Raw genomic sequence first — 11,688 nt, 5'->3', positions numbered from 1 at the left:
CTCCCATATTTTTTTACTCTGACTCCAGCCTTTCACTGCATTACATGGTCTGACCAGGAGATGACGCTTCTCTTTAGATCTTAATGTTGACAAAATCATGACAGGAAGAATAGTTTTGTATAGAGATTGATGTTTTAAAAGGAATTGAAGGGGTTCCAGCCAAGGGCCCATCAAGGAAAGTGGGGAAATTTTAAATGGCTACTACTGTATCTCAATGGAAGTGCCTGGCTACCCTTTCAGATTTTATGACCATAGGTGAGGGTAGGAATATAGACCAACTGGTAAATTTGGAGGTTTGCATTCTAGCTCTATCCTCTCTTGCCCACAATGTAATGTTTAAGAGGCATGACAGCCATTAATACCTGACAACCTCCAGCGACTTCGGACACTTAGGGCAAATCTCATCCAGACCTAAAGTTTTTCCACCACACGCCCCATCTTTTCTTACACCACAGAAGGCCTGTTTGAGGAGATCCTCAAGGTATTCATTCTGGGTCAGCAGCTCTCCACTTGTAATAAAAACAGGGTTAGTAAAGCACTGGTTCCCACTCCAAAGTCACTGGATGGCTTGCCAGAATCAATTTGAGGCTGACTAATAATCTTTCTCCATGATCTCCAGCACACTTGGCCTCATGATAGTGTTTCCTGCCTGAGGATTCGGATATAGGACTCCTAATTCAGCTTTATAGCACCCCGTACAGCCAGGGTCCACCACCATGTTCGGGGGCTGCAGCCTTCACAGGCACTACAGACTTTACGACAAAAAGCTACGGGCTATTCAACATTAAAGGCAGAGATCATGGTCCTATCAGAGTCCATGTCCCCAGCCTCCCTGGTGTGTAGCAGAAGCACTCTCAGAGCTCAGGGTAAAAACATACTTGACAATGGGCTGAAACAATTCAATTTCAATTAAATTCAGTTTATTTATATAGCGCCAAATTCACAACACATGTCATCTCAAGGCACTTTACAGCTGAACCAGATCATACAGTCAAATTGATACAAAGTTTTCTATCTAAGGTAACCAGTTGATTGAATTGACTCATTGACTCAAATACAATCCCTCACACTAAGCATGCTTGTAGTGACAGTGGAGAGGAAAAACTCCCTTTTAACAAGAAGGAACCTCCAACAGAACCAGGCTCAGTGTGAGCGGCCATCTGCTGAGGCGGACTGGGGTTCAAGGAGACAGAAGCAGAGACACAAAAAAGCAGCTGTAAAAGGCGGCCCAGTCCAGGAAACACACAGCCAGGCAGACGAGCTCCGAGCCAGCTCCCATGCCAGAGGACGAAGAGAGCTAGGGTCCACTCCTCCCAATCACATTATCGCAGGTGTCACTGTCCATTCCCACAGAAGAAAGGACTTTTCCACATGGGAACTGAATTCCCCAAGCAGAATGATGAAGTCTTTAGGAGAGTCACTGCCGTTTGGCCAATAGGCCAAAACCTGAGTCAGAGGCTGAAATGTTCTCTTAAACTGCTTTATTCAGAACTTTAATTAATGAAATAGCCACAGATATGTCACATATCTGAGTGCAAGCCTAGCGACGATCTCTGCTATCTTAGAAGGGGGAAATTAGCTTAGAAGCTACATATGTAGACATTCAGACAGTACTCTCAGCGGATTATACACTTGGTTTGAGTCATTGTGATTTATGAATACTAAGATAACCTATTACAAAAACACAAATTAGCTCTAATAGAGGCTGATTGTGGAGGATCGAGGGAGGACAGAAGAAGATCTGATAAGTCTGCAGTGGAAACAGTGTCAGGGAGGGGAGAGGCTACACCTGACAGAGGCTCGCTATAAAGGCTTGTTGCCAAAGATTGTAGGCCCATGGAAGAACATCAGATAAGACCACCAGGAAAAAGGAGGCAGAAGGATGTCACCAATATAAGATCAGAAATATTAGAAGAGCTATTTTTAGCAAGTTTGCATCTGATATGTTGTTTTTGGTTGTTTTAGTGTTTATGTTACTTAAAATTTCTAAACAACAGCTTTTCTCTTCCAGGGTGCCTGAGAAACACAAAACTAAACCTGAACCCAGCAATGTGTCATTTAACAGTGACTGGTCCAAGGATCTTCCCCTTAAATTTAAAGCAGCCAAACCTTTAGCAGCAGAAAGGTGAGTTGTATCTAACTGTTGTAACTCTGAAAATCTTTTAAAAATGGCTTTCTTTTAAAATGGCTTTTATCCCAACAGTATTTAATAATGTGATCTCTCATTAATGTGTTCAAGTAATCTATGTTGATATGTAAGGCTATGAGTGATGGATATTTTTTATAACAATAGCGGTTGCATAGACTCGGATCCAAAGCACCTAAATTAAGTTTCTTAAAACTAAGTCTACGTTCACACTGCAGCCTGAAGTGACCCAAATGGCAGTCTGAACAACACCGATCAGATTTTTTTCCAATGCGATCCAGGCCACTTGGCTATGTGGTCCTAAATCTGATCTTTTTAAATGCAACCTGTGTCTGAACAGCCAGATCACATTCATCCGACCTATTAATGGACTGAACGCGATTACTACCCGACAAAGGTAACTTTTCTGGTTCTTGCTATGAAAAAGTGTCAAGAAAAACAACAACCATGGCAGAAGATGATGCGGAGAGCAGTATTTATCTTAAACCGTCTTGAAAAGATTGTGTTTTTATGATTACGAAAGATCGCTAGATGTGCTTCGGCGCTACCACCCATGTTTACTTTCGTAAACACAGAGCATGCTGGCCTGTGATGTCATTGCGTCCTCTACTGTGCATGCAGGACACTTGCGTTGAATGACTGCAGTTCTCACAGGAGATCATAAACAAGTCGCATATATTTGGAAATGTGAACGGCAACGCAAGAAAATCGGATTTCACAAAAAAATCGGAATTGAACATTAGGGCCTGCAGTGTAAACGTAGCCTAAGAGTATTTTGAAACTTGTCCCAGTGATGAAGAGCATTGAAAGAAATGATTTACCCGATTCTTTATTTGTTTTGGTAATAATTAAAAGTAATTTTTTGCCAGATCTAGAAGTAAATGACCCAAATGTTAACAAGTTGGTTGTAATCCAGCATTGTATGCTGTCTTTTAAGTAGAGAAGTAGAGGCATGTAAATAAATTATGTCACAATACTCCTCTAACAAGAGAAAAGTAAGAGTTTGTGCCCTTCAAAGAAACCTCCTGAGCCCTAAAATGTTCTATGCAAATTTGTTATGCAAAAACCTAAGTGTTTTTTTTTTTTTTTTTACCAGTAACTAATAATATATTTTATTAGGTACTTTAGGATACTTTGGTATCCAAGGAAAGCTATCACTTGGGAGATTCCACCAGAATACAAAAAAACGAATTAAATTCACCCTGAATTATATTCATCATGGCACAATTTTATTTATATAGCACCAGTTCACAACATATGTCATCTCAATACACATTAGAGAGACAACACAACCAGATCATACAGTATGGTTGGTTCAAAGTTTCTATCTAAAGAAAACCAGCTGATTGCATGAACTCATTGACTCAGCAGCAATCCCTCACACCAAGCATGCACGTAACGACAGTGACAGAAACCTGCAGCATCAAAAAACTTTCTTTTTGACATAAAGGGCGCATGCTGTGATGCTGGTGGGGATGAAAGGGAAGAGCTGACCCCAAACTGCAGCATCTCTTTAGCTAGCTCTGTCTGGAACATTTTATTTTCAGAAGACTAAGCTTGCCTCTTTTCAGCTCTTTATACAATATGAAACTATTTGGAATTGCTTGACAACAAATAAAATGATTAATCCTCACCTCTGTTTAAGCAGTGATATTTGCCATTCTTATTCCAACTAGTGTTTCAATTAAATTATGAATTGTCTTAAAATATCCAGTGAAAGTCATAAATTCTTTGAGATAAGAACTAGTTATAGCTTTGGCAATATCTTGCACTAGGACTGATTAGCACTTCAAGTACAGACGATTTCATCAAGAGAATGTTATCTAAGAACAAAGTTTAACACAAACGAGAGGAACAATCCGCTCTTTTCAAGCACAGCTAATGCAAAAAAATGCAAATCAAGAAGTTTAATGTAAGTTTTTTAAAAACTTCTGGGCTAGTTTGTTTAAATTAGAATATACATAGAAGAAATAAAGGAATAAAAGAAAAAAGTTGGAGGACATTAAGTCAACATCTAATATTTTCAGCTTCTTTTGTATTACTTATTTTGTAGTGGGTTACAGCAAGCAGGATTTTTATGTGACTGAAGGACAGATGGAAAGCATCTTAAATCATACTTTAGAACAAGATGGAGAACAGATATTGAAGTAATTTAAAAAATATCAGCTTGATATGGTGCAAGAGAAGCTCTAACAATGACCTTGTGTTGATCTCTGTGTAGAATGGATATAATTATCTGTGTTTGGACATGCATGTGTTTATCCTTAAGGAAGAGCCTGAGTACTTTTTATATGAATTCTGAACAGAAAGGACGAGCAGAGCTCACAGTTTCCCAAATTATCTGCCCTGCAGCATCAAACCCAGTTGGATTCCATATTTATGGTCAGTACATGTACAAAAACTACTTTTCTGTTCTTTTTAGTTGTCTCCATGCTGCACTTTGTAGACCAGTAGACCAGAACTCCATTCAACATTGTTCTGATGTTTGGCTTCATGATTTCACACTTATTTGTTCTTCATTTAATGTTCTGTTCCAGCTGCTGGAGGATAACATTGTTTCTTTTGTGAGGAACGAGCTCAAGAAGATGCAGAAGGTATTGCGTCCAGATGACCTACAATGCACAGAGAGTGGAACAGATGAGGGTGAGGTGTCAGAAGGTGAGGATGAAGAGCACATAATGAGTAGCAGAGAAGCATTGATCAAGATCACACTGACCTTTCTGAGGAGAATGAAACACCAGGAACTGGCTGACTATCTGCAAAGCAGTAAGTGAATTTAAAGAAAGATAAAACATGATTGGATGAATCACACTCTTAACCAATGTCTGGATAAATGAAATCACACTCAATCTCAAAAATCAGGTCTAGAAGATTATGTTCCCTTACTAATTTCATATTTCTATTTGTTTATTTAGAATATATTGCTGCAGTGTATCAACATAAACTTAAATCTGGTCTGAAGAAGAGGTTCCAGTGTGTCTTTGAGGGCATCACAAAAGCTGGAAGTCCAACTCTTCTGAACCAGATCTACACAGAACTCTACATAACAGAGGGAGGGTCTGGAGAGGTTAATAATGAACATGAGGTCAGACAAATTGAAACAGCATCCAGGAAATCACACAGACCAGAAACAACCATCAGACAAGAAGACATCTTTAAAGTCCCACCTGGAGGAGATGGGCCAATTAGGATATTGATGACTAAGGGAGTGGCTGGCATTGGGAAAACAGTCTTAACCCAGAAGTTCACTCTGGACTGGGCTGAAGGCAAAGCCCACCAGAACATCCAGTTCATATTTCCATTCACCTTCAGAGAGCTGAATGTGCTGAGAGAGAAAAAGTTCAGCTTGGTGGAACTTGTTCATCACTTCTTTACTGAAACCAAAGGAATCAGCAGCTTTGAAGACTTCCAGGTTCTCTTCATTCTTGATGGTCTGGATGAGAGTCGACTTCCTCTGGACTTCCACAACAACAAGGTCCTAAATGATGTTACAGAGTCCACCTCAATGGATGTTCTGCTGACAAACCTGATCAGGGGGAAATTGCTTCCATCTGCTCTGCTCTGGATAACCACACGGCCTGCAGCAGCCAATCAGATCTCTTCTGACTATGTTAGCATGGTGACGGAGGTGAGAGGGTTCACTAATTCACAGAAAGAAGAGTATTTCAGGAAGAGATTCCAAGACGAAGAGCAGGCCAGCAGAATAATATCCCACATAAATACCTCAAAAAGCATCCAGATAATGTGTCACATTCCCATCTTCTGTTGGATCACTGCTACAGTTCTGGAGGATGTGTTGGAAACCAGAGAAGGAGGAGAGCTGCCCAACACTCTGACTGAGATGTATATCCACTTCCTGGTGGTTCAGACCAAAGTGAAGAAGATCAAGTATGATGAAGGAGCTGAAACAGATCCACACTGGAGTCCTGAGAGCAGGAAGATGATTGAGTCTCTGGGAAAACTAGCTTTTAATCAGCTGCAGAAGGGAAACCTAATCTTTTATGAATCAGACTTAAGAGAGTGTGGAATTGATATCAAAGCAGCCTCAATGTACTCAGGAGTGTTCACACAGATCTTTAGAGAGGAGAGAGGGCTGTACCAGGAGAAGCTATTCTGCTTTGTCCATCTGAGTGTTCAAGAGTTTCTTGCTGCTCTTCATGTTCATCTGACATTCGAAAAGTCTGGTGTGAACCTAATTAGTGAAAAAAGACAAACCTTAAAGTTATCATCAGCTTTTAAAAAGAAGCAGAAAAGGCTTAATCTTCATCAGGTAGCTGTTGACCAAGCCTTAGAGAGCCCAAATGGACACCTGGACTTGTTCCTCCGTTTTCTCTTGGGGCTTTCAATGCAGACCAATCAGAGTCTCCTACATGGCCTGCTGACACAGACAGAAAGTCCAGAAGGCAATCCTAAAATAGCAGAGTACATCAAAGCGAAGATCAGTGAGAATGTGTCTGCAGATAAAAGCATCAATCTTTTCCACTGTCTGAATGAACTAAATGATCGTTCTCTAATCAAGGAGATCCAAAAAGCTCTGATTTCAAGCAGTCTATGCACCGATGAACTTTCACCTGCTCAGTGGTCAGCTCTGATCTTCATCTTACTATCATCAGGAAAAGATCTGGATGTATTTGACCTGAAGAAATATGCTGCTCAGGAAGAGGTCCTTTTGAGGCTAATGCCTGTGGTTAAAGTCTCAAACAAAGCAATGTAAGCACACAATGAAAAAACAATTTCAATATATTTGAAGATTAATGGCAAGGAATCTTTTTTAAAATATTTCCACATTTTAAGCACTGTTTCAGAATATTACAAAGAGTAATATGTGCATATTGACATATCTCCTCTTCCTGCAGACTGAGTGATTGTAACCTCTCAGAGAGAAGCTGTGAAGCACTGTCCTCAGCTCTGAGATCTCAGTCCTGCAATCTCAAACAACTGGACTTGAGTAACAACAACCTGCATGATTCTGGAGTCAAGCTTCTGTCTGCTGGATTGGAGAGTCCAAACTGTAAACTGGAGAGCCTCTGGTAAATCTCAGACATGAATGTGACTTTCTTTTTGTCCCATTTGTTAGACCACAATAAACTACAATTCTTTCCATAACATCCGCAGTAAAATATATTTTTAGCAAGTAGGCCAGCGGTGGATAATAGAGTGAATACTTTATTCACACCCTCCTTAACCTCAGATATATTTGTTCCAACTCATTGCATTATATTAACACTATTTCATGATTTTAATACATTTTATGGGTAATTCCATGAAAAGCATCTTAAAAGACACAATTCCTAGGAACAACAAAGTTAATGCATGGAAGACTTCAGCTTCCTGTCACGATTCAGAACAGAAGGATCCTGTATTCAGGCAAGACAGACAGTGGGATTATTCAAAAAGCGTTTATTTAAAAATTAATAATCTTTGATTCTGCAGTAGCAGCAGCTATGGCATCTAAGGCAGGAAACTCTGCAGGAGAGGAAACAGGTTAGTGACCATGTAAATCCAACAGAGGAAGCTAATGAACATCAGTTATTGACCAAGTTTACAAGTTCAGTTCATAGCGAGAGAATGACGTAGGATCCATCCTGTGGGCTTGTCATGATGGATCAAAGGAGCAAGCCCATATGCAGAACACACACGGAGGAGGCTGGGAAAAAGTTCAAAGGTTTATTAAAAGTTCTGAACACGAGATCATAAACAAGTTCTGAGACTGGTTCACTGAAGTTTTGACTGGGACCGGAGACTGTTGGTTAGCAGAGTTCATGAGTAGCTAAGCGTCTAGCTTCAGGCTTAGCATGGCAGACCTTGATCTGAGCTTCCTGCTCATTGCAGAGAACAACAGGGAATATCCACATAGGATTCTTCAGGCTGATTCCACATAGGAATCTTCAGGTAAACTCCACATAGAAGTCTTCAGGTTAAATCCACATAGGAATCTTCAGGTTGGCTCACCAGGGCAGATTAGCAGGTTAGGCTCACCCAGAGCTTCAGACTAGCGACAGGTTTCCTGTGAGGCACAGACAAAGGAGAGATTAGAATCTGATCTCACACTTGAGACAACTAAGATTCTATCAGTAACAGAGGCTCAGGTAGCTAACCAAACTAAGATCAACACTGCGGCGTGGAAGCAAGGTCTGGCAGGAGCTTATAAAAGGGAAGTCTCCTGATGAGTAGATGCATAACAGGTGTGCTGGAAGATTCCAGCTCCAGGAGACCCACGGCGCACTCTGCTGGAGGAAGGTGGTAAAGCTCCAGATCCCAACAGTAACTCCAGTCTAAGAGAAAATAACAAAGAGCAGAAAATGATCCTCGGCGCCCTCTGGTGGGCAAGCCTGAGGATCCCAACAGGGCTCCCACAAGATGAAGTAGCATTCTCCTTTTAACATCAGTGTTCTGAATTTCCTTTTAAGGCCAATATGCTGGTGAAGATTCTCAGTCATCAGGTCATATTCATTCCAAGAAAAATAAAAAAAACAATCCACTGGACTTGGTTCCTGAGTTTGAGGAGGTTTTGCTGGTATAGATATATATGTATAGAACCATATACTATATAGAAATAAAGTTGTGAGTCTTTTATCCTAAAATTAAATACCACGTCTTAATGTTTTTTGTTTTGTTTTTTTCAAAACTGGCACCCTCATGTACAGTTTATTTAGATTTCTTGTATTTAATTTGTCCTCAATACAACATATCCGTTAACTGTGTGTTAATTTGGGTGTTTTCAGCTTGTCAGGCTGTCTGATCTCAGATGAAGGCTCTGCTCATCTGGCCATGGCACTAAGCTCCAACCCCTCCCACCTGAAAGAGTTGGACCTGAGTTACAATCATCCTGGAGACTCAGGAGGCAAGCTGTTGTTTGCTGGACTTAAGGATCCACACTGGAGACTAGAATCTCTGAGGTATGGAGTTACCTGAAGACAAGTACTATGCATCCACACTCTGTTTACCTCACAACAAAAGACATAATTTCCCTCAAACAAATCCATAAACATTGCCTTTTTCAAAGATGAGAAATATTTGCGAAGTGTGTTCAATCTAAGAAATTAATATTTTTTGGAGCTCAAATATGCAAAGACTGCTCCATCTTCATTAACGTCATATAATCATAAAATGCGTATTCCTGAATAACAGTGCTATCAGATCAAAGTTCTGGAAAGAATCTTCTAGGATATCATGTCTGGTTAGTGTGATATATAGTATCAGTGGCGTTGGATGTAGGAGTCCAGGAGCCCTGAAATCGAAGGATTGAGGGTTCAAGCCCCGACTTCGACTTTCAGTGTCGTTGATTCCTTGGGCAAGACACTTCACCTGCATTGTCTACTGATGGTGGTCAGAGGGCCCGGTGGCGCCAGTGTANGGGTCTAGTTTGCAGTTCAATGTCCAGCCCTATAGCAAGCTCAATGAGGTCCTCAAGGTTAGCTGGCTCAACGAAAAAGGTTAGCTCGTTTCTGACAGGTTCATTTAGAGCAAGGAGAAACGCGGTCTTAAGTGCAGACTCGTTCCACCCGGAAGCGGCTGCTTTAATCTGGAAATCTGAAGAAAACTCGGCAACGGATCTATCTCCCTGTTTAGTTTCTAGAAGTCCACTAAAAACGATGGAATTATTAGAGGCTTGGTTAAAAGTCCTTTCAAAATCCTGGACGAAATTCTCATAAGTACAGTTAACTCTAGTTTTAAAAGGAAATCTGGTCTCTGCCCATTCAAGGGCTTTTCCGGACAGGAAAGACACGACAAAAGATATCCTACTCATATCATACAGGAAACTAGACTCATAAAATTCAAAAAATAACTGACACTGAAACAGAAATCTCCTGAGCTTACTTGGATTGCCGGAAAATCTCTCAGGCAGAGAAGGGCTGAGTGCAGAAAACGACGGGCTGGGTTTTGACCAGAAAGGAAGATTATTATCTTGACTAGGAAGTGACGTCACTGCTGGTGACCTAGGAGACGGAAGTGAATCCGGAACGGGGCGTGCCGCTGACGTGGCGATAGCATCGCCCATGTAGCTGGCATCTGTTACAAGCATTTGATTTTGCTCACGGAGGGTTTGCGCATGTCCATGGATCTGAGCGTCCCGTTCCTCAAACCAACGACGGAGGTGATCTGCTGGGCTTTGTGTATGGCCGCAGTGTTCTGTCACGATGGATCAAGCCCATATGCAGAACACACACAGAGGAGGCTGGGAAAAAGTTAAAAGGTTTATTAAAAGTTCTGAACACGAGATCATAAACAAGTTCTGAGACTGGTTCACTGAAGTTTTGACTGGGACCGGAGACTGTTGGTTAGCAGAGTTCATGAATAGCTAAGCGTCTAGCTTCAGGCTTAGCATGGCAGACCTTGATCTGAGCTTCCTGCTCATTGCAGAGAACAACAGGGAATATCCACATAGGATTCTTCAGGCTGATTCCACATAGGAATCTTCAGGTAAACTCCACATAGAAGTCTTCAGGTTAATTCCACATAGGAATCTTCAGGTTGGCTCACCAGGGCAGATTAGCAGGTTAGGCTCACCCAGAGCTTCAGACTAGCGACAGGTTTCCTGTGAGGCACAGACAAAGGAGAGATTAGAATCTGATCTCACACTTGAGACAACTAAGATTCTATCAGTAACAGAGGCTCAGGTAGCTAACCAAACTAAGATCAACACTGCGGCGTGGAAGCAAGGTCTGGCAGGAGCTTATAAAGGGGAAGTCTCCTGATGAGTAGATGCATAACAGGTGTGCTGGAAGATTCCAGCTCCAGGAGACCCACGGCGCACTCTGCTGGAGGAAGGTGGTAAAGCTCCAGATCCCAACAGCAACTCCAGTCTAAGAGAAAATAACAAAGAGCAGAAGAGGATCCTCGGCGCCCTCTGGTAGGCAAGCCTGAGGATCCCAACAGAGCCCCCCCCTCAAGGGCGGATTCCAGACGTCCCCTGAAAAAGTGCAAAAAATAAACAAAAAACAACCCACCCAGGGTGGGCGGAGGGGGCACTAAGGCAAGGAGGGCCAGGAACAACAAAAAACAGAGTCCAGAAAACAAAAAACAACCCACCCAGAGTGGGCGAAGGGAGAAACAGGCCAGGAGGACAAAAGCAAAAACAGAGTCCAGAACAAAAAACGATCCACTTACGTTGGATGAAAACCAAAGAAATCCCAGACGATTTCTTGGGCAACGTCTCAGGTGGCCGGTCGTGGGACCGGCAGCGGGGCCGGAGGCATAGCAGATGTTCTGGAGGTCGGTCGTTGGGACGGAGGCGAGGCCGATTCTCAGGGGGCCTGCCGCTGGGCCAGAGGGGAGACAGATGCTCAGGAGGCCGACCACGGGGCAGAAGGCGAGGCTGACACTCCGGAGGCCTACTGCAGGGCTGGAGATGAAGCAGCATCTTAGGGGGACCACTGCCGGGCCGGAGGCATGGCAGAGGTTCTGGAGACCGGCTGAGGATCCGGCAACGGAGCAGAGTCTTAGGTGGCTGGCTGCCGGGTCGGAGGCGAAGCTGACACTCTGGGGGTCTGCCACGGGGTCGGCGGCGAAGCCGACGCTCCGGGGGTCTGCCGCGGGGT

The 11,688-nt window shown here is 42.5% G+C and overlaps 1 protein-coding gene across 1 annotated transcript in view; it reads left to right on the top strand.

Annotated features, from left to right (window-relative positions):
* Positions 1–214: 214 nt before the first annotated feature.
* LOC107082918 (protein NLRC3-like) overlaps positions 215–11,688 on the top strand; it is a 13,934-nt gene continuing 2,460 nt past the window's right edge. The window contains exons 1-8 of the mRNA XM_015371815.1: positions 215–255; positions 2,012–2,125; positions 2,487–2,543; positions 4,453–4,528; positions 4,684–4,912; positions 5,062–6,856; positions 7,003–7,176; positions 8,872–9,045. Coding sequence (XP_015227301.1) covers positions 215–255; positions 2,012–2,125; positions 2,487–2,543; positions 4,453–4,528; positions 4,684–4,912; positions 5,062–6,856; positions 7,003–7,176; positions 8,872–9,045 — 2,660 coding nt within the window. The remainder of the gene's footprint in view (positions 256–2,011; positions 2,126–2,486; positions 2,544–4,452; positions 4,529–4,683; positions 4,913–5,061; positions 6,857–7,002; positions 7,177–8,871; positions 9,046–11,688) is intronic.

This window comes from Cyprinodon variegatus, unplaced genomic scaffold (genome assembly GCF_000732505.1).
Source record: "Cyprinodon variegatus isolate N-32 unplaced genomic scaffold, C_variegatus-1.0 Scaffold65, whole genome shotgun sequence".
NCBI lineage: Eukaryota > Metazoa > Chordata > Actinopteri > Cyprinodontiformes > Cyprinodontidae > Cyprinodon > Cyprinodon variegatus.
This window is presented reverse-complemented; position numbering and strand designations above follow the sequence as displayed.